General features: G+C 36.2%; 1 protein-coding gene across 7 annotated transcripts in view; it reads left to right on the forward strand.

Moving 5' to 3' along the window:
* Window positions 1-26470, forward strand: part of CNTLN (centlein) — a 360970-nt gene that overhangs the window by 322068 nt on the left and 12432 nt on the right. For 6 of the 7 annotated variants that reach the window (XM_066368220.1, XM_066368224.1, XM_066368226.1 and 3 more), the window contains 6 exons: window positions 2543-2640; window positions 5609-5735; window positions 7843-7980; window positions 8535-8720; window positions 21161-21346; window positions 23862-23939. In XM_066368220.1, coding sequence (XP_066224317.1) covers window positions 2543-2640; window positions 5609-5735; window positions 7843-7980; window positions 8535-8720; window positions 21161-21346; window positions 23862-23939 — 813 coding nt within the window. The remainder of the gene's footprint in view (window positions 1-2542; window positions 2641-5608; window positions 5736-7842; window positions 7981-8534; window positions 8721-21160; window positions 21347-23861; window positions 23940-26470) is intronic. The other variant, XM_066368223.1, reaches the window with a different exon arrangement.

Raw genomic sequence — 26470 nt, forward strand, 5'->3', positions numbered from 1 at the left:
CTCTACATCTCTTTCTCCTCTCTAAAAATGAATAAAGAAAAAAAGATTAAAAAAAAAAAGCCTAGATTGCATTACCCAAATATTTAATTAAACTTTTAATATTCCATAAAGTTGCCATGTTAAGATAGCCTTGGTTTTTTAAAAAAGTTAATATATTTAATATAAAAATTAAAACAATAGCAGTTTATTATTTCCTCTGAATCAGGATGTTGACTGTAAAATTATTTCCAAGTTTTTATTTATATATGCCATACCAACGAGATGGTTAAAGTCTGTCTAGGGACTTTGTCTTATATTTATGTTATGTTATAAGGGTTTCATCTTGCCAGATTTACATTTTTTTAGCATGAGTCAGTCAAATCTAGTAATAGTTCTAGTAGAAAAAATTGATTGTAGTTACTAGAAAGATTAGTGAAATAACTTCAAATATTCTTAAAGCTATCATATTTTATAATATATTAATTTAATACTTTTAAATTTAGGAAATGAATTAATGTATGTCAACACTATCTTGTAAGTGGAAAAACCAAAAACCAAGTGATGTCTCAGATTACATGTTTACTTGGAACTTGAGTCAAAAAAAAATTTTTTTTTTCATTTTTTCCAAAGCTGGAAACGGGGAGGCAGTCAGACAGACTCCCGCATGCGCCCGACCGGGATCCACCCGGCATGCCCACCAGGGGGCGATGTTCTGCCCCTCTGGGGGGTCGCTCTGTTGCATCCAGAGCCACTCTAGCGCCTGGGGCAGAGGCCACAGAGCCATCCCCAGCGCCCGGGCCATCTTTGCTCCAATGGAGCCTCGGCTGCGGGAGGGGAAGAGAGACAGAGAGGAAGGAGAGGGGGAGGGGTGGAGAAGCAGATGGGCGCTTCTCCTGTGTGCCCTGGCCGGGAATCGAACCTGGGACTCCTGCACGCCAGGCCGACGCTCTACCGCTGAGCCAACCGGCCAGGGCCCAGTCAAAATTTAAACTTAGGGGTCTAGTATACTGATTACCAGAGGGAAAGGGGATAGGGAGAGGTAGGAGAGAGTAAGGAAGGGATAAATGGTGATGGAAAGAGACCTGACTTGAAGTGGTGAACACACAATACAGTATACAGATGATGTATTGTGGAACTGTACACCTGAAACCTATATAATTTTATTAATCGATGTCACCCCAATAAATTCCATAAATCAAAAAAAAGAAAGTGATAGATTTTAACATTCTAGTTGCCACCTCTGACTCCTAAGCTGTGCAGACAAAAAATACCACATAGCTGTTCTACTTTGAAAAACTAATACTTATATATAACTATATTAATAATAAGTCATATTATTAGTAAGTTCAAGTGAGGATTTACAGTATTTAGTATTCATAAGATTCTCTATAAGTTATCTATTACTGTCTAAACAATAATCCTAACGTGTCACAGCTTAAAACAATAGCAATTTCTTATTTCTTTTAGTCTGAGTTCCCTAATATGCCTGTATTCTTCTAAACCAAGGATTTACCTGGCCTTGAATTTCCAAGATAGTCTCACTCAATGGCCTGACAAATGGTTGGCTGGTTGTAAGCTGGAGTAACTCAGCATTCTTCCAAATGGCCTTCCTCTGTATTCTTTGGAAGGTGATCCCAAGGCAACATCCCAAGAGGGCACAGGTGCATACTGCAAGGGTTTAGGCCCAGGATCTGATACATGCCAAGTTTTATTTCTGCCACATTCTTTTGGTCAAAGCAAATCACAAGCCAGTAGATTCAGAGTGCTAGGAGATGGATTCCACCTCTTTTTTTTTTTTTGTATTTTTCTGAAGTTGGAAAAGGGGAGGCAGTCAGACAGACTCCCGCATGCGCCCAACTGGGATCCACCTGGCATGCCCACCAGGGGGCGATGCTCTGCCCATCTGGGGCATTGCTCTGTTGCAACCAGAGCCATTCTAGCACCTGAGGCAGAGGCCACAGAGCCATCCTCAGCGCCCGGGCAAACTTTGCTCCAGTGGAGCCTCGGCTGTGGGAGGGGAAGAGAGAGACAGAGAGGAAGGAGTGGGGGAGGGGTGGAGAAGCAGATGGGCGCTTCTCCTGTGTGCCCTGGCCGGGAATTGAACCCGGGACTCCTGCACGCCAGGCCAACGCTCTACCACTGGGCCAACTGGCCAGGGAGGATTCCACCTCTTGATGGGAAAGAGCAGCAAAGCATTGTGACTATATTGAGTCTGTTACAGGTTACTAGTAAAATCCAGCATTAGATTTAAGTTACCTTATTAAACCATTAAAATATTTAATTGCATACACATTTACATTTTACAAAGACAGCTCATTGCTCATAAATGTATTTTGGGTGTATATGTTTTACAGTTGTTTTACATGGTTTGGGCATCGTATATAAAACCTTTAGTATACTGTAGTAATTCTATTATAACATAAAATAAGGCATTTAAAATATTTACATATTCAGTTATAACTATAATTGAAAATTTACTCTTCATGAGAATGGCATTTACTTTTATGCTGCTTTAGAACGAGATTGGAAAATGTATTTTCATTTTTGTGTATTTTTAATCTAGAATGCAACTAATGAGCTCACTAAGCAGTTATCAAGTGTGAAGTCTCTGAAATTTGAACTTCTAGCAAAAGAAGAACACATAAAGGAAATGCATGAAAAGTAGGTTTTTCATATTTTTATCCATTGTGTTTGGTGCCACCTAGTGGAAGTTAACTCTATTAAACGCACCCAAGAAACAATATCAAGATGTCAAAAGTTAACTTTTCCTTTCTTAGTTTATGTTTAAAGCTACTTAAAATGAAAATTTAAGGAATATTACATATATCATGGTATGTGGCAATATGCTTACTATTTTTTCAATTATACTGAGAATATATAAAGTTAGATTTTTCTTCTCAGAGTAAACATTTAATTTTGAATAATATTAATGTCTTAAAGACTATGAACAAAAAATTTTAGAATGTGGTAATTATTCAACCAAAGATATATGTATAGATTGATCCTTATGTTGGATTTAATGTCTAAGCTTATAAAGCTAAGTTAGAAAACAGGGTAAGTTTTGTTTGTATTTAAAATAACTGGAGGCCCCAGGCAGATAGCTCAGTTGATTAAAGCATCATCTTGACATTCCAAGGTTGTGGGGTCAATCTGTGGTCAGGACACACACAAGAATCAACCAATGAGAGCATAAGAAAGTGAAAGAACAAATTGATGTTTTTCTCTCTCTCTCTCTCTTTCTTTCTCTTTCTCTCTCTTCTCCTCTTTCTAAAATCAGTAAATAAAAATTAAAAATGACAAAGTTTATGAAAGTTTGAATTTTATATGTTTATTAACAAAAGGAGGTTTAAAATGTTTTGTTATACATTCAAAATTATTTTCGTTCTATATATTTTATAGATATACTAGAAATGATAACCTGTTTAGATAGAATTCCAGTGTCAGTAATAATTTAATTAAAATATACTGTATTTCACATACATACATGAACATTGTACTACATTATATGTGACAATCACTTAAAATGATATTTATAAATAAAACTATTAGACACAAAAGATTGGTTAGTTTTCTAAACAGACTATCTTTTGTTATTGATTTTAATTTATGTTTACATAGATTCTAGTATTCCCCCAAATGCATCCTCCCTCCCCCATATTCCCCTCAATATCGCCCTTGCCCCTTTCCCCTCTTCCCTTCAGATTTATCCCTTCCTATCACCCCCTTTCTCTCTGTCCTCTTTTCCTCTGGTCCCTTTGATCTCTCCTCTGTCTCAATTCCGTTTCTCAGTTCACATTGTTCATTGGATTCCTCAAATGAGTGAGGTCATATGATATTTTTCTTTTTCTGCCTGGCTTATTTCACTTAACATAATAGTTTCCACAGACTATCTTGAAGTTTATTAATCTATTAAGAAGCAGTCTTGCTTTTTTAACAGTGAAGGCTCTAGAAATGTTCTTTGAATCCTGGTTCCTCTACCTGCTAGTTCTGTGCCTTAACTTAATAGTATTAACTCATAAAGTTCTTATGAGGATTAGTTGAGTTAGTACATGTAAAGCACTTTTAGCAGTGAATGGCACATAGTAAGTACTCAATAGATGTTAGCTACTGTTCTTATTAGAGTAATAATGGTAGTAGTAGTTGTCACTACATCTACCATTTTATTCTTAACAGATTATCAAGTTAAGATAAACTAATATATCAATTCAATCCAATATGATATTAAGTTAGAAGATATCATGTTGGCCCTGGCCAGGGAGCCCAGCTGGTTAGAGTATCATCCTGATACACCAAGGTTGCAGGTTTGATCCCTGGTCAGGGCACATATAAGAACCAATCAATATATGCATGAATAATGAAAAACAAATTATTCTCCCTCTCTCTCTCTCTCTCTCTCTCTCTCTCTCTCTCCCTCTCCCTCTCTCCCTCTCTTCCTCTCTCCCTCTCTCTCTCTCTCTCCCTCTCTCCCTCTCTCCCTCTCTCCCTCTCCTTCTCCCTCTCCCTCTATTCCTCTCTTTCTTTTTCCTTCCCTCTCTCTAAAAATCAATAAATAAGAAATGTAAAAGAAAGAAAAAGTGTTGGCTACACATACAAAAAAAGCAAAGATATAATGTCTAATTTTAGTATCTTTATAATGATATAAAAGTTTATATTTGTTTATTATAGTATAGGATAGTTTATCAGTGTTACACTTTTTTATGGTTTCTGAATATCACTTTGACTTTTTAGCAATGCAAGAATATAATTTATACAGTGTGTCTGTAAAGTCATGGTGCACTTTTGACTGATCACAGGAAAGCAACAAAAGATGATAGAAATGTGAAATCTGCACCAAATAAAAGGAAAACCCTCCCAGTTTCTGTAGGATGATGTGGCAGCATGTGCGCATGCACAGATGATGACGTAACACCGTGTATACAGCAGAGCAGCCCAGGCCATGCCAGTCGAGATGTGGACGGTACAGAGGAAAGTTCAGTGTGTTCTGTGGCTTGCTAAATTCAAATCCATGACCAAAGTGCAACGTGAATATCGGCACGTTTATAACAAAGTGCCACCACATAGGAATAACATTACTCTGTGGGATAAGCAGTTGAAGGAAACCGGCAGTTTGGTGGAGAAACCCCGTTCTGGTAGGTCATCAGTCAGTGACGAGTCTGTAGAGGCTATACGGGATAGCTACCTAAGGAGCCCTGAAAAATCTCTGCGTGAGCCCACATCAAACTGCACTGAATAGGAATGAAACTGGGAGAGTTTTCCTTTTATTTGGTGCAGATTTCACATTTCTATCGTCTTTTGTTGCTTTCCTGTGACCGGTTAAAAGTGCACCATGACTTTACGGACACACTCTGTATAATAATTTTGACTTTTCATAAATTTTATTAATATTTCTCAGTTCTTTTTTTGTTTTAATGCATATATAACCTATAATTAGCAAGTGACAACTGTATTATAGATGTTATAAGTACTCAAAATTTACTAGAGTGATATTTTCCTGTGCAATTATTTTATTAATTTGCAATTGCATTATTATCATATAGTATTTTAAAGTTAACAGTAGGTGTAACATTGGATAATATATATATTATCATTGTTAAATGACTTGATAAAATGTCTTTTTTTTCTTTTTAAGGATGTCTCGAATGGAAAGGGATATAACCATGAAAAGACATTTGATAGAGGATTTAAAATTTCGACAGAAAATACATTTGGAAAGTAATGAGAGTATCAATGAAATGTTAGAAAATCTTGAAAAAAAGGTATTGGATTTTTATGTTCCCTGACAATAAAAATATTACTTTCCCTTGTATTTCCCTTTTTTTTTTTTTTGCAAAGTGAGAGGAGGGGAAATAGAGAAACAGACTCACACATGCGCCCCAACCAGGATCCACCAGGCAACCCTCGTCTAGGGCACTGAGCTATCATCAGTGCCCAGGGCCAATGCTTAGACCAGCCGAGTTATCCTCAGTACCCAAGGCCCATGCTCGAACCCATTGAGCCACTGGCTTCATGAGAGGGAAACAAAGAGTGAAGGGGAGAGGGAGAGAAAGAGAAGCAGACAGTCGCTTCTTAGGTGTGCCCTGACCGCAGATTTAACCTGGGACGTCCACATACCAGGCCAGTGCTACACTGAGCCACACACTGAGCCAGCTAACCAGGACCCATACTTACCTTCTTAACTCAAATATTCAATCTTACAAAAATGTATAGAAAATATTCAGAGAATATATGGGTACTGTTACATATTGATAATATATTATTTGCTCTGGACATACGTTATTTGTTTTATAATTTAAGACTCCAAAATCTCATATATAATATAGCACACATTCTTTTTATATTTGCAAACATACCATGACAATATAATAAAGTTAATTTTTTTTTAATTCAGTGAGAGGTGGGGAGGCAGAGAGATAGACTCCCATATGTGCCCCAACTGGGATCTACCCGGCAAGCCCACTAGGGGGCTATGCTCTGCCCATCTGGGAACAGAGCTCTTCTTAGTGCCTGAGATGGAGGCCATAGAGCCATCCTCAGAGCCCAGGGCCATCTCACTCCAATCAAGCCATGGCTGCTGGAGGGGAAGAGAGAGAGAGGAAAAAGCAAGAGGAGGAGGGGTACAGAAGCAGATAGTCACTTCTCTTGTGTGCCCTGACCAGGAATTGAACCCAGGACGTTCACATACTGGGCTGACACCCTACCACTGAGCCAACCAGCCAGGGCCTCAAGTTAATTTTTTAAATCTTGAATATTTCTGGAATATACAGTTCCATTTTGTTCAGCATTTTGTTTTATTTAAACTATAATTTATATTGGTAGAATCAAACTTATATTTTTAAATGTAAAAAGCGGTAACCAATTTTTTAAAAAGTATATTACCACAAAATTTTTAAAGTACACTTTTCCTTATATACACTTAATTCAATGTAGTTAGTTAGGAAAAGAGTTGTATTTAAAATAATATATAATAATCTGACTCCAAAGTAGAAATCAGCATTTTGCTAAGAGATGTTTTTTAAGATGCTATTTGCACTACTCATAAAGCAATTGGTGCTTTGGCATTCACTAAATGTTACCTACTACAGAGAGAGAATCTTCCTTACTTTCCTTGTTGAAGATAAAAATATAACTATCTATTAACTCACATGAATTAACAGTGAAACTTTTATATCAGCAAGATGTATATACATGGATTGTCTTTCTTTGTCTCTTCCACACACCCACATAAAATATAATTATATCTTAATAAGTTTTTATCAATATTATCCTTTGAATTTTGCTCATTTCTTAACTTTAACAATCATTTTAGATATTGAAATTGTATATCTTTAGTGGTATCAAATGGAAAAAGAAAAACTACCTCTTTTTTAATATTATTCTTTAAATTTTTCTCATTTTTAACTTTAATAGTCAAATCATTAGTGGCATTAAATGGAATATTTCTTCTCTTTGCTCAAATGTATAATAATATGTTATATCGCTTAATTTTATTTTTTAAAGTACATATAGTATTGGAGAATACAACTGAGATTTATTTATAACTTGGCTTGTTTAAGAATCAAGAATAATCATTATAGCTGAAGGAAGTCTAGGTTAGTGATTAAAGGAAATGTAGTTGAAATTAATATTGTATTATTAAGTGGAAGGTTACATGCCAGTGTTTATATTTCTTTGGAGCAGTTTTTAGTTTTGCAGTTGATTTAAGGATTATTAGGCTCATTTATAATATTTGTTCTACAAATCTTATACTTGATTTGGATATCATTTATGAGAAAATAAATGAAATTAGACTTATTTGTGTATTCATTTGGTTCTAGTTGAAACATAATAGTCCAGTAATAACTACCTTTATGCTTTTATTACTAGGTGAAGACATTAACAGAAGAATGTTCCAACAAGAAGGTGTCAATCGATTCACTAAAGCAAAGACTTAGTGTCACTATTAAAGAGAAGTCACAGTATGAACAGATGTATCATAAAACTAAAGAGGAATTAGAAAAAAAGGTATACTTTTAGGACATTTTAGCTTTGAGATGGAATATAGCAATGTCTTTTCATTGTTAGATTGTCATTTTTCCCCCAAACTATTATGAACTACTTAAATGTTTAAGGTAAATTCAAAGAACACTTTTGTCTCTATATGAAACACTAAGCGTTTGTTTGACATTAAAGGTAATGCTATATTAGAGAAACAGATTTTGTGTCTTGATAATTTCTTATAAATGAAAACTATTGTTTATAATTGGCACAAGTAGATATCAATCATTTAGGTATATCTACCTAAACTTACAAACTATTGAATAATTTAATATTTCCATTTGATATATGAGATTTATGATTTTTTAAAAGCATAAACCAATTTCCATGGTGAATGTATAAGAATATGTGCTCAGGATATTTAATTGAAAATAAAAATAATCATCAATTTTACCCAAATAAAAATAAATACATACATATAATATATAGAGAGAATCATGAAATCCTTTAACATACATAACTTACTCTTGCAAATCTGTTTATGAAATATTATTTATTCTGTGGCTACTGGTCTTTTGCAGGATCTCAAGCTTTCTGTCCTAGTATCAAAAATAAATGAGACAGAATCTGCAATGGCCGAAATTGAAACAGCAGCATCTAAGCATCTTCAAGGATTAGCATTGCAAAGTGAACAGGCCCTAGAAGGTGCACAGAAGAAATTGCTGCTAGCCAATGAGAAAGTGGACGAGTTCACCGTATTTGTGAAGGTTTGAATTATTAGTTCTTATTAACTTGTACTTTTCTTCTGACAGAGTAGGCAGGGGCCTATGTCAGATGATTTGGGGAATACTTTGAATTTTCTTTCTGCTTTCCTAAACCACAAAGCATTTTCTCCTATCCAACTTGCCACATTGTTCAAAAATTTCTCTATGAAAGATTTGTTTTTATAGCTTGAGTTTAACATTTTCCATTCTATTATTAATATTCTTTTCTTAATGTCAACTTAGTTGTGAAATAGTAGTAATCACATAATCAAGGCAGATACTAAGATGAAAGATCTAAATAATTTTCATTATACTGCCCTTTTGAAAATCATCCAAGCAAGAAGAAACTTGTTAATTAAAGCTAGAAGACAACTGAACCCCAATCCACAACCTATCAAGACATGGAATCAATAGAAGAATGGCAAATGACTTAGTAGAACAAAAGAAGGACACGCCCAAGTGCCTGCAAAGGGTGCCCATCTAGAAGTTATCCAACAGCTGAAGGACCCCAGAAATGCTCAGGAGTTGGTGCCACCAGGAACCACCAAAGTAGAGGGTGATGGGGAAAGGGCAGATACAGGGCTAAATAGGTGGTTTGTCTGAAAGTCTTTAAAAGGAGCTTCTAGACCTCTGGTCTGTCCTGATGCCCCATACAGTCAGGCAGTACTCCTCCCTTAACCCAAGGAGAAGCAGCTCTGCTTTCCTAGAAGCAAGGCACCTAGAGCTAGGAATCTGGTGATAGCTCTGCCCCTTTTAATCCCATGGTGAGTTGTTTACACCTCTGTTTAGTACCATTTATTCTGACTTGTATTATGTTTAGCAAACAGATGCATTGCCACTAAATAGAGTCAAAGTTCCTTTAATGTCAAGAACATGTTTTATTAGTCTCTGCTTCCTCAACATGTACCATAGCACCTTTCAAAGAGTTGCATGCAATAATGATCACTAACTAATTCTTTTGGCATTTAAAAATAAAAACTGGGCCTGACCAGGCGGTGGCACAGTACATAGAGCATCGGACTGGGACGCAGAGGTAACAGGTTCCAAACCCCAAGGTCGCGGGCTTGAACGTGGGCTTATCTGGTTTGAGCAAGGCTCACCAGCTTGGACCCAAGGTCTCTGGCTTGAGCAAGGGGTCACTCGGTCTGTTGTAGCCCCCCGGTCAAAGTACATATGAGAAAGCAATCAATGAACAACTAAGGTGCCATAACGAAGAATTGATACTTCTCATCTCTCTCCCTTCCTGTCTGTCCCTATCTGTCCCTCTCTCTGTCTCTCTCTGTCTCTGTCACAAAAAAAATAAAGAACAGAAACAGTTTGACTACAATGAAAGACTCTTTTCTTCTGAAATTACAATGTTCTTTTATTTTTTTAAAGCAATCGTGGATGAGACTGTTTCTCATATTACACTATTTTCTTCAGATGGTTTGCATATTAAAAACTAGCATCTCACAGCAGTAGAAATTTACTTAAATATATAAAATATTTTCAATTCATGCAGTCTTTATAAAATAAGGTTAAACTTTGACCATTTATGGAATAAAATAACATCACTATTGTCTCCTTTCTCAAATAACCCCACCATATTAGATATACACAATTATACTTGCTTTATATATATAATATATATTACAGAATGTCACTTTGTATATATTAATATGTTAGTTTTATCAAGTAACTTTCTTTCCTTTTTTGGTTTCTTTCTCTAGGTAAGTCAGTAGTTTGGCATCTCTTACTCTCCAGATTGAGAAGGTCCTCTGGTCAATATATAGTAGAATGTTTTCAAGTTTCTTTATCCCCTTAGGTGGTGATGTTATTGATAAGAAATCATATTCCTGGGCTTATGGATTGAATATGAGATGGCAAATAACTGGAACTTATATATAAATATAATGCTATATTCTTTATTCCTCTAAAATAGGAACTTACATTTTATGCCAGTGTTAATAGTACCCCATTTAGAACAAATCCCTTACAGTATTTTGTTTCTTTGGAAATCATAGGTACTTTGGGAATTTTCTCATTTCGAAAATATTAAAATGAAAGAATTGTCTCTTTTATCTCTGTAATGAAGGTTTCAACTGGTGTAAAGTCAAACCAATAATACTTGACTCAGAGGACCCTAAATGATTGCAGAGTATTAATTTTAGTTAACCTAATTTACCTTTTCCAGATTTAAAATGTCATTTCTTTCAAATGCTTGTTGAATAGTCTCACTGTTTAACTTTTGATAAGCACTTTTATAGAATATTGTGAGCATTTTATTCATAATGTAAAACTATTTTTATTATAATTTTTAGCTTCATAAACCTTTGTTTTCTTGTTTTATATTTAGCTTAGGTCTTTGTTGCAGTTTTAGCTAAGATATAAGATGTGAAATACATAATTACAAGATTTATTTAAAATGCTAATTATTGTTTTTCCTGAAACATTCTTATAATGTGTCATTTTTAAAAAGAATTGATAACCAGAAGTTTTTAAAATAGAAAAATGGCCCTGGCTGGTTGGCTCAGTGGTAGAGCATTGGCCTGGTGTGCAGGAGTCCTGGGTTTGATTCCTGGCCAGGGCACACAGGAGAAGCGCCCATCTGCTTCTCCACCCCTCCCCCTCTCTTTCCTCTCTGTCTCTCTCTTCCCCTCCTGCAGCCAAGGCTCCATTGGAGCAAAGTTGGCCCGGGCACTGAGGATGGCTCTGTGGCCTCTGCCTCAGGTGCTAGAATGGCTCTGGTTGCAACAGAGCAATGCCCCAGATGGGCAGAGCATCGCCCCTGGTGGATGTGCCAGGTGGACCCCGGTCGGGTGCATGCGGGAGTCTGTCTGACTGCCTCCCCGTTTCCAACTTCAGAAAAATACAAATATAAAAAAAATAAATAAAATAGAAAAATGAATTTTATGCCTTAAAGTTTTATGATCTTCATGATAATATAATAGGTGTACCTCTTCACATAAAATAGTTTATCAAAAGTTATTTTTTAAAATAAAAATGTTTATTTATGTCTAAGGAATTATATTTAAAAATAAAGTATATATCTAATCTCTAGTTGTTCAAGAGTAACATATTGGTCCTTTATACTTTTCAGCAACAAATAATATAGAGTATGTAGCTGTCTTAATGGACAAATTCAAAATTGCTGTAGTTTTATGGCTTTTTAACTTGAGTAATATATGATATTAAAGATAACAACCTTGGATACTCTTTTGGAAGTTTTCCACTTTGTTTTAGTCTGGTATTTAGATTACCTGCTTTGGAATAATCTGATTCTATTGCATTTAAATAGAATGCATAATAATGGGTCTCAAATTTATTGAATTAAATCTCAATTGGATTGTGGCCCAAGAATCTGCATTTAACAAGTTCACTTAAATAATTATTAAGCACAATACAGTTTTTAAAACACTGCCTTAAATTGTTTTTATGAATTTAACCTATATAAGAAAATATATATCAATTTGATATTTAATAACACCCCTTACCACTCATGAGTTCTATGGTAATTCGACATTTGTTTTTCTTAACTGTGTTTTAGGGCCAATGTGTATTTGATACTGGTACCATTTCTGCTGCTTAATCCATTTCTCTAGTAAGGAGCCACCACAAATTAATGCCAACACAGAAACAGTGGCAAAGGCTGACTATCTGGTTCTGAAGAATGAGATGATATCATTCTTCTCGCACATGCTCAGGAGCCACCATCTGAGGCAACATACCATCAGTGACTTCCTGAATCATACTGCGTTACATCTAAACTTGTCTTTTTTAAAATTTAAGATCTTTTATAATTTGACCCTATCCTGCTTAGAATCTAATCTTCTTTATCACCTCTCTCCAACTTTCACTTCTATTGTGCTTATTGCTACCTTTGCTCAAGTTCTGCTTCTCTCTTGACATACCTTCTTTGCTCTAAATCCTTCGTATTTAGTTCAGTGTCTTCCTCTTTCTTGAATTCTTTAACTTTGTGGTTAAGGGTTAAGAGTCTGACACTGCCGGTTACTAGCTATATTTTTGCAGGCAAGTGATTTAATCCTCTGTGCCTCAGTCTCCCTATAAAGTAGTAGTCGTAGTAGTATGGCCTTCATTTATCTCCTGAATAGTTGTTGTATGTACCACATAAATTCACATGTAACTGTGAACTCTTGTATTTTTCTTTTTGTTTCAAGTAGATTATAGCCAATTTGAGAGCAGGGACATTGTCATTCATTATCCCCAAAGTACTGACACATAATAAGGCTCACTAAGTTTTTGAGGAATTGGTTTTTATATCTGCTTCAAGAATGCTACTGGACACTTACTGCTTAGATTGAAAACTATATGAAGGCTAGAGCTGTGTACATTCTTTAATAAAGAATGTACTTAATTCCTACATGGAACTAAGTTATGATCACCAGGATTCCTTCTGTACAGAGCTATTAGGGTATCATGTACACAAAAGTACTTAATAAATATTATTAGTGGTATTAATAGTAATAATGTTTATTCTGGCCCTGTTGTGGAATCTATGTTCCCTTTAGTCTTCATTTATTCATAGGGCACAACAAGATTATAGAAGAGGTGGAATGGCCATCTGTTCTAGATCTACTCTTGAATATGGAATTTTGCCCTGGGGTAAAATCAAGTGCTTTGAGCATCTGGGCTGAATATATGTGGCAGAGTTGAGGCTTTGAATTCTCCTAATTGAGTAAAACACAAGGGAAATTTCTAGAAGTATTTGCCCATTTTGATTGAGTCCTGATATAGGCTTGTTAATGGGCTTGTATGTTGAGAGTCATATGTCATATTCCGTCTTCTCAATAGTTTTTGTTAGCTGTGAAATAAATATCAGCCAAAGAACAACATTTAGCCTGAAGCTTAAATCACTTAATTTTCAATATGTACATGCTTTGGTGAGATTTAGTAAGATGTTTTGGGCACATAAATTTCCTGCTTCTTTAGTGAGAACATTTGTGTAGCATTATATACAATTGTTAATACTTTGTCCCAGTGATCTAGTCTCTTATGAGTATTTTCTGTTCTTTTCCTCCCAGCTTTATTGAGATATAATTGACATATAACATTATTTAAGTTTAAGGTATATTATGTGATGAGTTGATACATGTATATATTATGAAATGTTTACCACATAACACATCCTTCACCTCACATAATTACCACTTTATTGTAGTAATTATGGTGAGGACATTTAAATATATTCTTGTAACAATTTTCAAATACACAGTACAATATTTTTTAAGCAAGGGACAGACAGGGACAGACAGGAAGGGAGAGAGATGAGAAGCATCAACTTGTAGTTATAGCACTTTAGTTGCTCATTGATTGCTTTCTCATATGTGCCCTGACTGGGGGAGAGGGGGACTCCAGCAGAGCCAGTGACCCCTTGCTCAAGCCAGTGACCTTGGGCTTCAAGCCTTGACCTTTGGGCTCAAGCCAGTGACCATGGGGTCATGTCTATGATCCCACACTCAAGCTAGTGACACTGGGCTCAAGTTGTTGAACCCACACTCAGACTAGTGCCCTCAGGGTTTCAAACCTGGGTCCTCAGTATCCCAGGTCAATGTTCTATCCACTGTGCCACTGCCTGGTCAGGCCACAATACAGTACTTTTAACCATAGTCACTATTCTGTGTATTAGACCCCTGGAACTTATTCTCCTTATGACTAAAAGTTTCTACCTTTGACCAACATCTAATTTTCCACACCCCATCGCTAGCCCCTGGCATATAACCCATCTACTCTCTGCTTCTATGAGTTCAGATTTTTTAGATTCCATATATAAGTGAGATCATACGGTATTTATCTCTTCTCTGTCTGACTTATTTCAATTAGCATAATACTTTCAAAGTCCATCTATGTTGTCACAAATGGCAGGATTTCCTTCTTTTATGGTTGAATACTATTTCATTGTGTGTGTATACACACACACACACACACAGTGCCTCATTTTCTTTATCTGTTCATCTATTGATGGACACTTATGTTGTTTCCATGTCTTGGCTATTGTGAATAATGCTACAATGTATATGGGAGTGCAGATACCTCTTGGGAGTCTTGGTTTCCTTTCCTTTGGATATATACTCAGAAATTGGATTGCTGGATCAAAAGGCATTTCTATTTTTAATTTTTTGAGGATTCTCTAGTCTGTACTGTTTTTCATAGTAGCTCCACCTATTTACATTCCCACCAACAGTTTACATGGGTTCTCTTTTCTCTACATCCTTACCACCATGTGTTATCTCTTGTCTGTTTGGTAATAGCCATTCTAACAGGTGTGAGGTGATATTTAATTGCATTTTGACTTGCATTTTCCTGATGATTAATGAAGCGGAGCACTGTTTCATGTACTTTTTGGCCATTTGTATGTATTCTTTGAAAAAATGTCTATTTATGACATTTGTCTCTTTTAAAATGGATTATTTGGGTTTTTGCTGTTGAGTTGTATTAGTTGTACATAGTTTGAGTCAGGAAGTACAATGTTCTCAGTTTTGTTGTTTTTCAGCATTACTTGGGCTATTCAGGGTCTTTTGTGGTTCCATCTAATACAAATTTTTGGATTATTTGTTCTAAGAAAAATGACATTGGATTTTTTTTTAACTTTTTTTTTTTTTTTTTAGATTTCATTTATTCATTTGAGAGAGAGAGAGAGAGAAGGGGGAGGAGCAGAAAGCATCAACTCCCATATGTGCCTTGACAGGGCAAGCCTGGGGTTTTGAACCGGCAACCTCAGCATTCCAGGTCCATGCATTACCCACTGTGCCACCACAGGTCAGGCCGACGTTGGATTTTTGATAGGGATTACATTTAATCTATAGATATCTTTGAGTAGTATGGACTTTTTAATCTATTAAATTCTCCACAAGCATGGGATATCTTTCCATGTATTTGTGTCTTCTTCAGTTTCTTATATATGTTTCACTTCCTTAGTTAAATTTAGTCTTAATATTTTATTGTTTTGGGTACTATTATAAATGGAATTGGCCCTGGCCAGTTGGCTCAGTGGTAGAGCGTCGGCCTGGCGTGCAGGAGTCCCGGTTTCGATTCCCGGCCAGGGCACACAGGAGAAGCGCCCATCTGCTTCTCCACCCCTCCCCCTCTCCTTCCTCTCTGTCTCTCTCTTCCCCTCCCACAGCTGAGGCTCCATTGGAGCAAAAAGATGGCCCGGGCGCTGGGGATGGCTCCTTAGCCTCTGCCCCAGGCGCTAGAGTGGCTCTGGTCGTGACAGAGCGACGCCCCGGATGGGCAGAGCATCGCCCCCTGGTGGGCGTGCTGGGTGGTTCCCCGTCGGGCACATGCGGGAGACTGTCTGATTGCCTCCCCATTTCCAGCTTCAGAAAAGTAAAAAAAATAAAAATAATAATAATAAATAAATGGAATTGTTTTCTTTTTTAGACATTTTGTTTTTACTCTATAAAAACAACTAATATTTATATATTGATTTTGTATTCTTCAACTTTACTCAATTTGTTGATTAGTTTAACAGATTTTTGATGAAGTCTTTAGGATTTTCTGTATGTAATATTATGTCATAAGCAAAGAAAGACGATTTTATTTCTTCCCCTCTAATTTAAATATATTTTATTGTTTTCTTGCCTGATTTCTGTGCCTACAGCTTCCAATACTATGTTGAATAAGAGTGCAGAGAGTGGGCACCCTTGCCTTATTCCTGATCTTAGAGGGAAAGCTTTCAACTTTTAAGCACTGAGTATAATGTTAGCAGTAAACTTGTCATATGTGGACTTTATTATGTTGAGGTCTGTTCCTTCTATAACCATTGTGTTGAGAATTTTCATCATGAAATGATATTGGGTTTTGTATATTGTTTTTTCTGTGTCTATTGAGATCATCATAGAAGTTTTATCCTTCATTCTGTCCATGTAGTATATCACATTAATTGATTTGCATTTATTGATCCATCTGTCCTTATATCCCAGAGATAAATCCCACTTGATCATGGTGTGTGATCCTTTTAATTTTTTGTTGAATTTGGTTTGCTAGTATTTTGTTGAGAATTTTTGCATCTATATTCATTGGGGATACTGACCTGTAGTTTTCTTTTCTTGTAGTGTCCTTATCTGGCTTTGGTATCAGGGTAATGCTGGCCTGATAAAATGAGTTTGGAAGTATTCTCTCTGGTTCAATTCTTTCAAAGCATTTGGAGAAGATTGATATTACTTCTTTTTTATGTTTGGTAGAATTCACCAGTGAGCCCATCATGTTTTTGGGACTTTCTTGGGAAGTTTTTGATTGCTGATTCAATTTCTATACTCATTATTGGCCTGTTCAGATTTTTATATTTCTTCATGATTCATTCTTGATTCAGTATGTTCTAAGAATTTATCCATTTCTGTTAGGTTGTCCAATTTGTTGTACATATAATCGTCAACAGTGGTCTCTTCTTATTCTTTGTATTTCTTCAGTATCAGATGTAATCTTTTCTTTAATTTCTAAGTTTCTTTATTTGAGTTCTTTTTTTCTTAGTAAATCTAGCTAAAGTTTATCCATTTTATCTCTAAAAAGACGGCTCTTGGTTTCATTGATCTTTTCTATTTTCTTTTTTAAAATCTCTATTTCATTAATTTCTTCTCTGATCTGTTTTTTTCTTCCTTTTACTAATTTAGGGCTTAGGGTCCTTTTTCCTTAGTTCTGTATTATATTGTTTATTTGAGGTCATTTTACTTAATTTAGCATTTTCTGCTTAATGTGCACTCTCACATGGCAGTGGAGGCCAGTGACCGAGTTCGGATGGGACTGTGGAGGAGCACAGCTGGACAGGCTAGCTGCAGGCGAGTCCAGTGGTACAGTCCAGTGACAGGAGAGAGGGCCAGGCCTGGGTCCACATAGCTGTGTGGGCCTTGGCTGTCGGTGTGCAGTCTGTGGCTACCGGGTCTTTCCACAGGCACTCATGTGTCATTGGAAACAAGTGACAGGAGTCACTCTGGTGGTAGGCAGGTGCTAGAGGGGTTAGCTCATGAACATGCACAGCAGTGAGGATCAGCACAAGGTCTAGGCTGTGCAGCTGCGGAGACTGGGCTGGCTTTCAGTGTAGGCCCTGCAGTCCCATTGGGTACAGGGAGCAGGGAAGGACTCAGGCTTGGAAAACATGCGGGCGGTTTGTGACGGCTGTCTCGACATTGGTTTCTTCAGTGGCAGGAGCTGTTGGAGACCTCCACAGAGCAGCCCACTGAAAGCCATGGTCGCTCTGACTACATGGCTGCTATTGGTTGCCCCAGCGCTTCCTCCTTGTTCCAAACTATCTCTACGGCTTTGCCAGTCTCTGGGTGGGGAAACAGAAGCGGGTCCTTTGTGCAGTGCCCCAACAGGCTGGGGAAGCAGTTGCTCACTCCACTCTCCCATTCTTGGCAAGAGGAAATCTTTTGAACTGGGAATTCCCTCTTGGTGATGAGCAGCCCAGTCTCAGGGATGGGATGGTGCAGACAAAATGAAGCCGTCCTTCCTTTCCTCTCTGTGCAGTTACGCTCAGGCTTTTTGTTCCATTGTGTTGCTGAAGTTTCTTCAGTGGACTCCTGAGCTTTACTAAAGCTAGTTTTGTATGTGAATGCTAGTTGCTGACCTTTGTGGCAAGAAAGAGGCTAGGTATCCTACTCTGCTATTTTGGTGAATCACTTCTTAATCATGATTTTAAACATTTTTATAATATAATCCAATTTGAATTAATTCTTTCCATCCTGTCATTATATATATAATATATATGGTAAATGACAGCTATTTTAGAAGTTCTTAATAAAAATATATTACTTTAAACCTGACCAGTGGTGGCTCAGTGGATAAAGCGTGGACCTGGAATGCTGAGGTTGCCAGTTCGAAACCCTGGACTTGCCTGGTCAAGGCACATATGGGAGTTTATGCTTCCTGCTCCTCCCCACTCCTCCCTCCCTCTCTCTCTCTCTGTCTTTCTCTCTCTCTCCTTCCCCTCTATAAAATGAATAAATAAAATCTTTAAAAAAAGTATATTACTTTAAGTGGGTGAACTTTAAGGTATGTAGTATAAAGTAGTGTTATACCTCAGTGAATCTGGTTAAAAAGCTGTTTTTAAAAGTAGCAGACCAAAAACATAGAAGGAAAACTGGGTTCCCAAATTTATGGGGCGATTATAAAACCTTGGAATGCTTATGTTTAGACTTTTACAGAAAAATGAAATAAATTTTTAACTTATTGTATTTGGCTACTTTATGTATGACCATTATAACAGCAATCAAACCTGCATGTTATCTGATATATGAAATAAAGTATACCTTCCTAGAAATCTATAGTAAATATCATTTATTATGTGTAACATTAGAAAAATTTCCATTAGAGTTAGGAATGAAGCATAGATGCCTGTTTCATTGCTATTATCAATACTTGTCCTACAGGTTCAGGAAATGCAAATAAAAATGAAAAATATATAATTATGGGAGTATATACAAACTGATTGTCAGTTACATGTTTCTGTACCTAGAAAATTTAAGAGAATAAAATTATAAACTGTTCAAACTGACCAATAATTCAGAAATGAGTTCAAAACAAGATCGCCATACAAAATAAAGGAGTCTTTATAAATAGTAACATTTTAAAATACTATTTTTAAATTTCTATTTACATTAGTAAAAGATAACTATATAATCCTGAGGAGTAAACCTTTAAGAAATGAAGAAACCTATAAAGCAGACAATAAAACACTGAAAGACATAAAACAGAACTAAATATTTGAGGAGTTGTACTGTTTTTGTGAATGGAAAGAAGCAATATTGCAAATGAGAGAATTTATTCCAAAATTAATCTAAATGTTAGTACAATCAGATATTGTTAAACTGATCCTAAAATATAAGTAAAAGAAAAAGAATGAAGATGGCTGAAGAGAAAGAAGAAGAATGAGCAGGGAGAGAAGGATTCTCCTTAACAAACAGCAAAACATGCTATAAAGCTGTCGTAAATAAAACAGTATAATTAGTGCAGAAATAGGTGTAATACAGCTTTGGGGCAGAATATAGTTCCACTATCCTACAACCCCACCAACAATGCACAAGTATTCCCATATCTCCATGTTCTTGCCAACACTTGTTATTTTCTGGAATGTAACATGAAAGAGCTGGCAAAGCCAGGTAAGAAGGAAGACATGCAAAAGGAAGCAGAAATAAGACACCAAGGAAAGAATCCTCAGGTACCACAGGCTTCTGAAAGATCAAGCAAACATATACTCTTTGAAGATGAAGGTCACATGAAGTACAAATTTTAACTCCCCTGTCTGCAACAGTGGAATGGGTCCGCTATGGTTTGCAACAGCAGTTTCCAGGAACTGGTTTGTTTTCATCAAAAAGAGGAAGCAGGACTTAAAGCATTACGTAGACAAGGCATATCTGTAGGAGACAGCTTTTTTTCATAGCAGCCAGGAAAAGAGATTTCTTACATTTTAAAAAACAAGCAAACCCTAACAAAAATAACCTCACTAATAGAATTTATCAGAAAAAAAATTAAGTTCATATGTAAAATTTCACCAGCTTGGAACATAGCACAGGCCCTATACCACATAATGCTCCTCATATGGGTGATCTAGGGAAGACTTCTCTCCTTCAAAAATGAGTCGTGAGTTGTGAACAAAAGCAACACAGTTACTATACAAATGGGGGGGGGGGCAAAAGTAGTGTTACAGTTGTTGGTATGGAAAATGACACAATAATTCATAAATACTACAAAAATCAACTCCATGTTTGACATACTCACAACTGTTTTTGCCCCGCTCTGTCTATTAGAGTATAAGCAGGGGAAGTAAACAGAAAAAGTAAATGGCAGGGAAAGAAGTTTTGCCACTGATAAATTGTCACAAAGCATACTTTAGTATGAATTAAAAATATTAATGAAATAATATCCTCTTCAAAGCACATGTTTAAGGTGGAAATAAATGTGAGAATTTAGGTAAAAGATGGTGAAACATAGGAGCATTTGAAAGCAAGTTAGCAGACAAGGCAAAGAAGTAAAAAGATAAAATTATCTTGGAAAAATATGTATATTGCTGGTTTCAAATATATGTGTATAAATATGTGAAATTATTGTATTTAACTTCAAGAAAAAGAACAAATTTTAGATTCACAAAACAATATGAATGAATCTTTAAAACATCAGAAACAAAAGAAGTCAGACCTAAAAAGTATGTTACATATTCCATTTATTATGACATCTAGAACATACAAAATTAATATAAGATAATATAAATCATAGCAGTTGTTGTGTGTAGGAGGAATTGTTTAGGAAGGGGTATGAGGGAAATTTCTGGAGGAGAAAGATGTTCTATATACTGACAATAAATAAAGAGTAATCTATTATGTTCCAAAATACATAAAATGAGAGTAATCCTAATAAAAGATTTGCTAGTATCTTCAAATTTTTATGTTATGAGTGCTTTATCATCATTTATTATTTCCATATGAGTCCACATTCTTTCTGTTATGTTACAGGCTTTGGTCAAAGAGTTACAAGTTGATATCCATACAATAAGGCGACAAATCAGAGAGCTTAAAAAAATGCAGAGAAACAAGGATGCTCGTAAAACCTCAACTCATAAAGCCCAGACCTTGGCAGCTTCTATCCTGAACATTTCACAATCAGACCTAGAGGAAATAATGGACACAGAAGATGAAATGGTAAGATCATTTAAATATTTATTAATAAAGGGCTTTTGCACATTGAATTTAATTACATGTCTTTATTTGTTTTAGAACCCTTACAATTTTATCTTTACGATAATATTAATGAAGGTGAAATTATTAATGTACCACAAAAGCTACATCAAGAGTATTAGCCAACTCAAAAACCTTTAGAGAAATATAACTGTGTAATGTGGGAAAAAAATAACTGGTACACACAACCTTTAGAGCTGCTTGTTATAAAAGTAGTTATCCTTTCCTGTCTGGTCTATTTTCTTTCATTTAATTTATCATATATCTTATAATCTAGTCTTTTTAATTAAGCCAGTTTGAACAGATTTAATTAAGCTGGGTCACCACTGATTTGAGAATTCTTTTCTCCTATGTGAGATTTAAAAATAGTAAACCTAGTGGCTTTCCTAGTTAAATTCAATTTTTTTTCAAGTTAAAGAAAAATATTCCTTTAAATTGGGTAAAATACTCCAGTCTGAGTGATTTATATGAATATAGATATGTGGGTCTTCAGTAGCATCTCTGTACCTCCTGGGAAGGGCACTGCATTTTTGACAGTTATTAGCTCCTAAACAGCAGAACCTCATCCTGTACATAGTCTTCCATGAAACCAGTGATGGATACTCAATCCTATCACTGTTAAGTCTCTGAAATTTAATACATTAACATTCAATTTGTCATTGTTTGGAAAGATTAAAGAGATGATGGCATCAGCAACTTCCCAATAAATATTTGCTCAATGAGTAAGAAAATGATAGACTTAGATGTTTGTATAAGAACATCCTGTAGCCCTGGCTGCTTGGCTCAGTGGTAGAGCAAACAAAAAAAATAAGGTTAAGGCCTCCATAGTTGCCTAAAAATTTTTAAACAAGCAGAATTAGCAGAATCTCTCATGTGTGTATGTGTATCTGTGTGTGCATATGTGAACACAAACACAGATACATTTTCTGGAAGACAGGACCCCGCTTTGTATGGTCTCAAAAGACTCCCCTTTTTGGCTTACAAGTTAGAAAATGGCACCCCCTCTGATTGGACAAATTATAAAAGGATCTCTTTATAGTCCTAAAGAGTCAATGACAGACAGTTGTGGTGCCCTTACCCCTGGGCAGATGGAGTCTGGGGCCAGAGACATAGCACTGCATTACACATATCATACAAGCTTAAATGGAAGTCCTCTGAGAAGAAAAAGGACTCTAGTGGAAACACACTGTTCTGAGAAGTACCTTGCTATATTTACTAAATTTAACTATAGGTCAGAGCCTGTTCAGACTGATCCCAGTGTCTTTCAGAGGTCTAAAGAGTTGAATGAGCCCTGGCCGGTTGGCTCAGTGGTAGAGCGTCGGCCTGGCGTGCAGAGGTCCTGGGTTTGATTCCCGGCCAGGGCACACAGGAGAAGCGCCCATCTGCTTCTCCACCCCTCCCCCTCTCCTTCCTCTCTGTCTCTCTCTTCCCCTTCCGCAGCCAAGGCTCCATTGGAGCAAAGATGGCCCAGGTGCTGGGGATGGCTCTGTGGCCTCTGCCTCAGGCGCTAGAGTGGCTCTGGTCGGATGGGCAGAGCGTCGCCCCCTGGTGGGCGTGCCGGGTGGATCCCGGTCGGGTGCATGCGGGAGTCTGTCTGACTGTCTCTCCCCGTTTCCAGCTTCAGAAAAATGCAAAAAAAAAAAAAAAAAAGAGTTGAATGACTTTCCCAAACAGAGCCAAATTACTTGACTTATATTCTTATATTCTTTAAGCTATCCATCGAATTCTAGTAAAGCTGTGCAAAAAATTGTGATAACCTATGCCAAGTGCCTCATCTGATACCTGGCATACAGTGAATTTCGACAAGTGTTAGTTTCCCAAACTCTTTCCTTTTTGAAAAGTCCTTTTTACTTTTTTGGTAAACTAATTATGAGTTCAATAAATAATGAACTTCACATGTGAATATATTACATTTTCAGAAATAGTTTACCTTGATAATTGTTGGACTGAAAATGTTTAGTGACTTGCAACATTTTAAGTTGAAGTGTCTTTCCCTTGTTTATCAGTTAGTTATTAGATATTTTAAATAAACAAGCATTTTAATACACCTGAGCCAGGCCATATTATGTTTTGTTTGTAATTGTAACTAACTTATTTATTAACAAGTTAGATTTTTGAGTATTATCTTACAAGTCACTTGTGATTCTTTATACAGCTCCATCTTATTTTTCAATTTATTTTAGTCACTTTCACCTCCACATAGTCCCGACCTTGCGCTTCACTGTGAAGGTAGAAATAAAATGTCCCTGAATTATATTGTGAATATAAAAATAAGCTTATTTTCCACATGTATGTAAATATTTATAAATTAATATTAAAGAGCAGAGATTTGAACATTCTCTACTTTTGAGAGAACAGGCTGCTCTTTGTTGAATTCATTTTTTACCAATATCTCTTCAGATTTATTCAATATCTAATAGTATATAATCAACTTTATTTAAGTGCAGTTAACACCATTGCTTTTACTTTCCTCCTTTAGGAACTCAAAAGGACAAAGATAGATGCTGAAAATGACAGGGAATGGCTGTTGTATATTCAGAAACTTCTTGAAGGACAGGTATTTTATTTTCTACTTCATCTATGGAAACTTCTAGCTAAGAATTCCAAGCCTTACATTTTTACTAGAAGCCTAACTTTTTGTAAGCACTTACACATTTACTTGTGTCAGTTATAGAAGTATTCCAATAGGTAGACTGGAAAGTTAACCCTCTATTTGTACTTCTGGACTTAACAGATGAAGCAGATGCCTTGGGAAAGAGCCAACATGAGTCTTAGCAAATGCATTAATTAAATTACTGAGTCAACCTCTATGCTTGCTAGACTGAACAGGATCCATTCTCTCAGCCCTCTTAGGAAAAGAGATTCTTTATTATGTGTCTTTAAAGTTAGTAGTTGATATGGACACCTGAGGAGTTCATGGGTTTCAGTGACCTTTTACTATGGACCTGTTTCCAGTCAATTCATGTTTTCCTCACAGCCAGACAGCTGTTTATTACTGTGTCTTCCCGCATTCTCTACAATATTTTCTACTGAGACCTCGAGCAGCTTGTTAGTGGGAAGTAAATATTGATTTGGCATCCTGTCAATGCAGAAAGAATGAAAAAATTTCCACCAGAGGCCCCTCAAACATTTTCCTATCGACATTTTCTGGGCCGAGTGGAAAGCTGCATAGAGGATGACAAGGCCAAGACGAGTGGAAGTCCCTGAGGGGTCTATTGAGACTGCTGCTGTGACCTGTGTGATACTTTTTCTTCCCTTTCAAGTGTTTTTTTAATACATATATAGTCTGCTGGGATGTGCCCCTCTTGTAAGTGATCAAGGGCAGTTTATTGGCAGGTGAGAGCCCTGCTTTTCTAGTCATAGCCAGCTTTTGTTTTGACATCACTGACAGCATGTAATGTATTCTAAAACTTTTTCATTATAGTTGTTTTCTTCAACCTAATTGTTTATTTTAAAAGTGAACTGTAATAAAAACAGCTAACACATATTTCTTAAAATAGCAAAAAATATTATTATTGCCCTGGGAGTTTTAGGAAGTTGTAAATGTTTCTGTATGAAAATTAAATATAAAAGCTGATATTGAATGAAAATTATTTTACATTTATCTTAACAAATAGAAGTAGCTATGCTTTTGAAAAAGCCAAGGATAAGTAAATAACAAATGAACTATTCATATTTTTAGTATCAGTTTTATATATTTTAGAATATATAGTTTTTTAGATTTTATTTATTCATTTTGGAGAGAGGAGAGAAAGAGACAGAGAGAGAGAGAAAGGGGGAGGAGCAGGAAGCATCAACTCCCATATGTGCCTTGACCAGGCAAGTCCAGGGTTTCAAACCGGCGACCTCAGCATTTCCAGGTCGACGCTTTATCCACTGTGCCACCACAGGTCAGGCCAGTTTTATATATTTTAAAACCATATCCAGAATCACTTCAGTAGTAATAGAAGATAATTGGCCAACTTTTTCTTAAAGTTGTTTAAGTGCAGACATGCAGGCACTAAGCCCAGCTTTCTGCAGTGACAACTGGCTTTTGAGAAGAAATGCCATTTCTGGGTCATCTTGCATCCCAGCCCCAGCCCTAGCACCCAGCCCAGTGCCTGGCAGATCAAAGGAGTTTAGTAACAATTCTTATGGGGGGTTTTTTCAGCTGAAAATAATAAAAGTAAACTTTTGAATGAATTTTTTAATGTTCAACTTGTTAAACTGACCCTTCAATATGGAAATTTTATCGTCAGCTACGAACATAAAAATAACAAATCCATATGTATAAATCTTTATTACATTTTACAATAGCTGTATTGACACCAGGCCTGGTTTTTTTCTGACCACCATATGTAGACGTACACACACATACTATACGACCTGGATGTATGCTTATTCTGGCCAGTTAGTATAAAAAAAAACAAAACCCTGTTGAAAATGGCATTAGACTGCTTAATACTGTAGTTTGATATAGTGCCTTTTTGTGCCACTGAGCCTGGACTCTGAAATATAATTGCCTGGCAGTATTGATTTAATTGCCCAGGTTTATTTGTGGGCTCCTAATTATTGACTGGAGGTAAATTTAATTGAGCAGCCTTTATGAACACTGGGAAACTGCTGCTGCTGCTGTTATATGTAATGAACTGCAGCATGTGCCTTTAGATCATTTTTCAAGCTAATTTTATTCCACTGTGACAGTATGATAACATTTAAAAAGTCAAAGACTTTTTATTTTTTATTACTGGCATAGGTGGTTTTGCTGATGTTTTTGAATTTTGTGAGAAAAAAATAGAAGCATTATTGGTTGCACTTGAATGTCACTTTATACTAATTATGCCCAAGAGAAAAATCTATAAAATAGAAAACATCTCTTTTCTCTAGCCTAATTTTCTTCTCTTTCAATTCCAGCAATTATATTTGTCCTGAATTTTAGAAAAGATTTTCTTTGTCCAGCTGTATTTTTTTAGAGTCTCAGTCTTGCTCACAAGATTGTGTGGGCTAAGTGTAAATATGTTCATTCATACCTTTTACTTTGTTTATGGCATATTGTGTTTCTAAGGTGACATGAGCTTTAAGCTGTGGCATAATTGTGCACATTCCTTA

This window comes from Saccopteryx leptura, chromosome 2 (assembly GCF_036850995.1).
Source record: "Saccopteryx leptura isolate mSacLep1 chromosome 2, mSacLep1_pri_phased_curated, whole genome shotgun sequence".
Classification (NCBI taxonomy): Eukaryota; Metazoa; Chordata; class Mammalia; order Chiroptera; family Emballonuridae; genus Saccopteryx; species Saccopteryx leptura.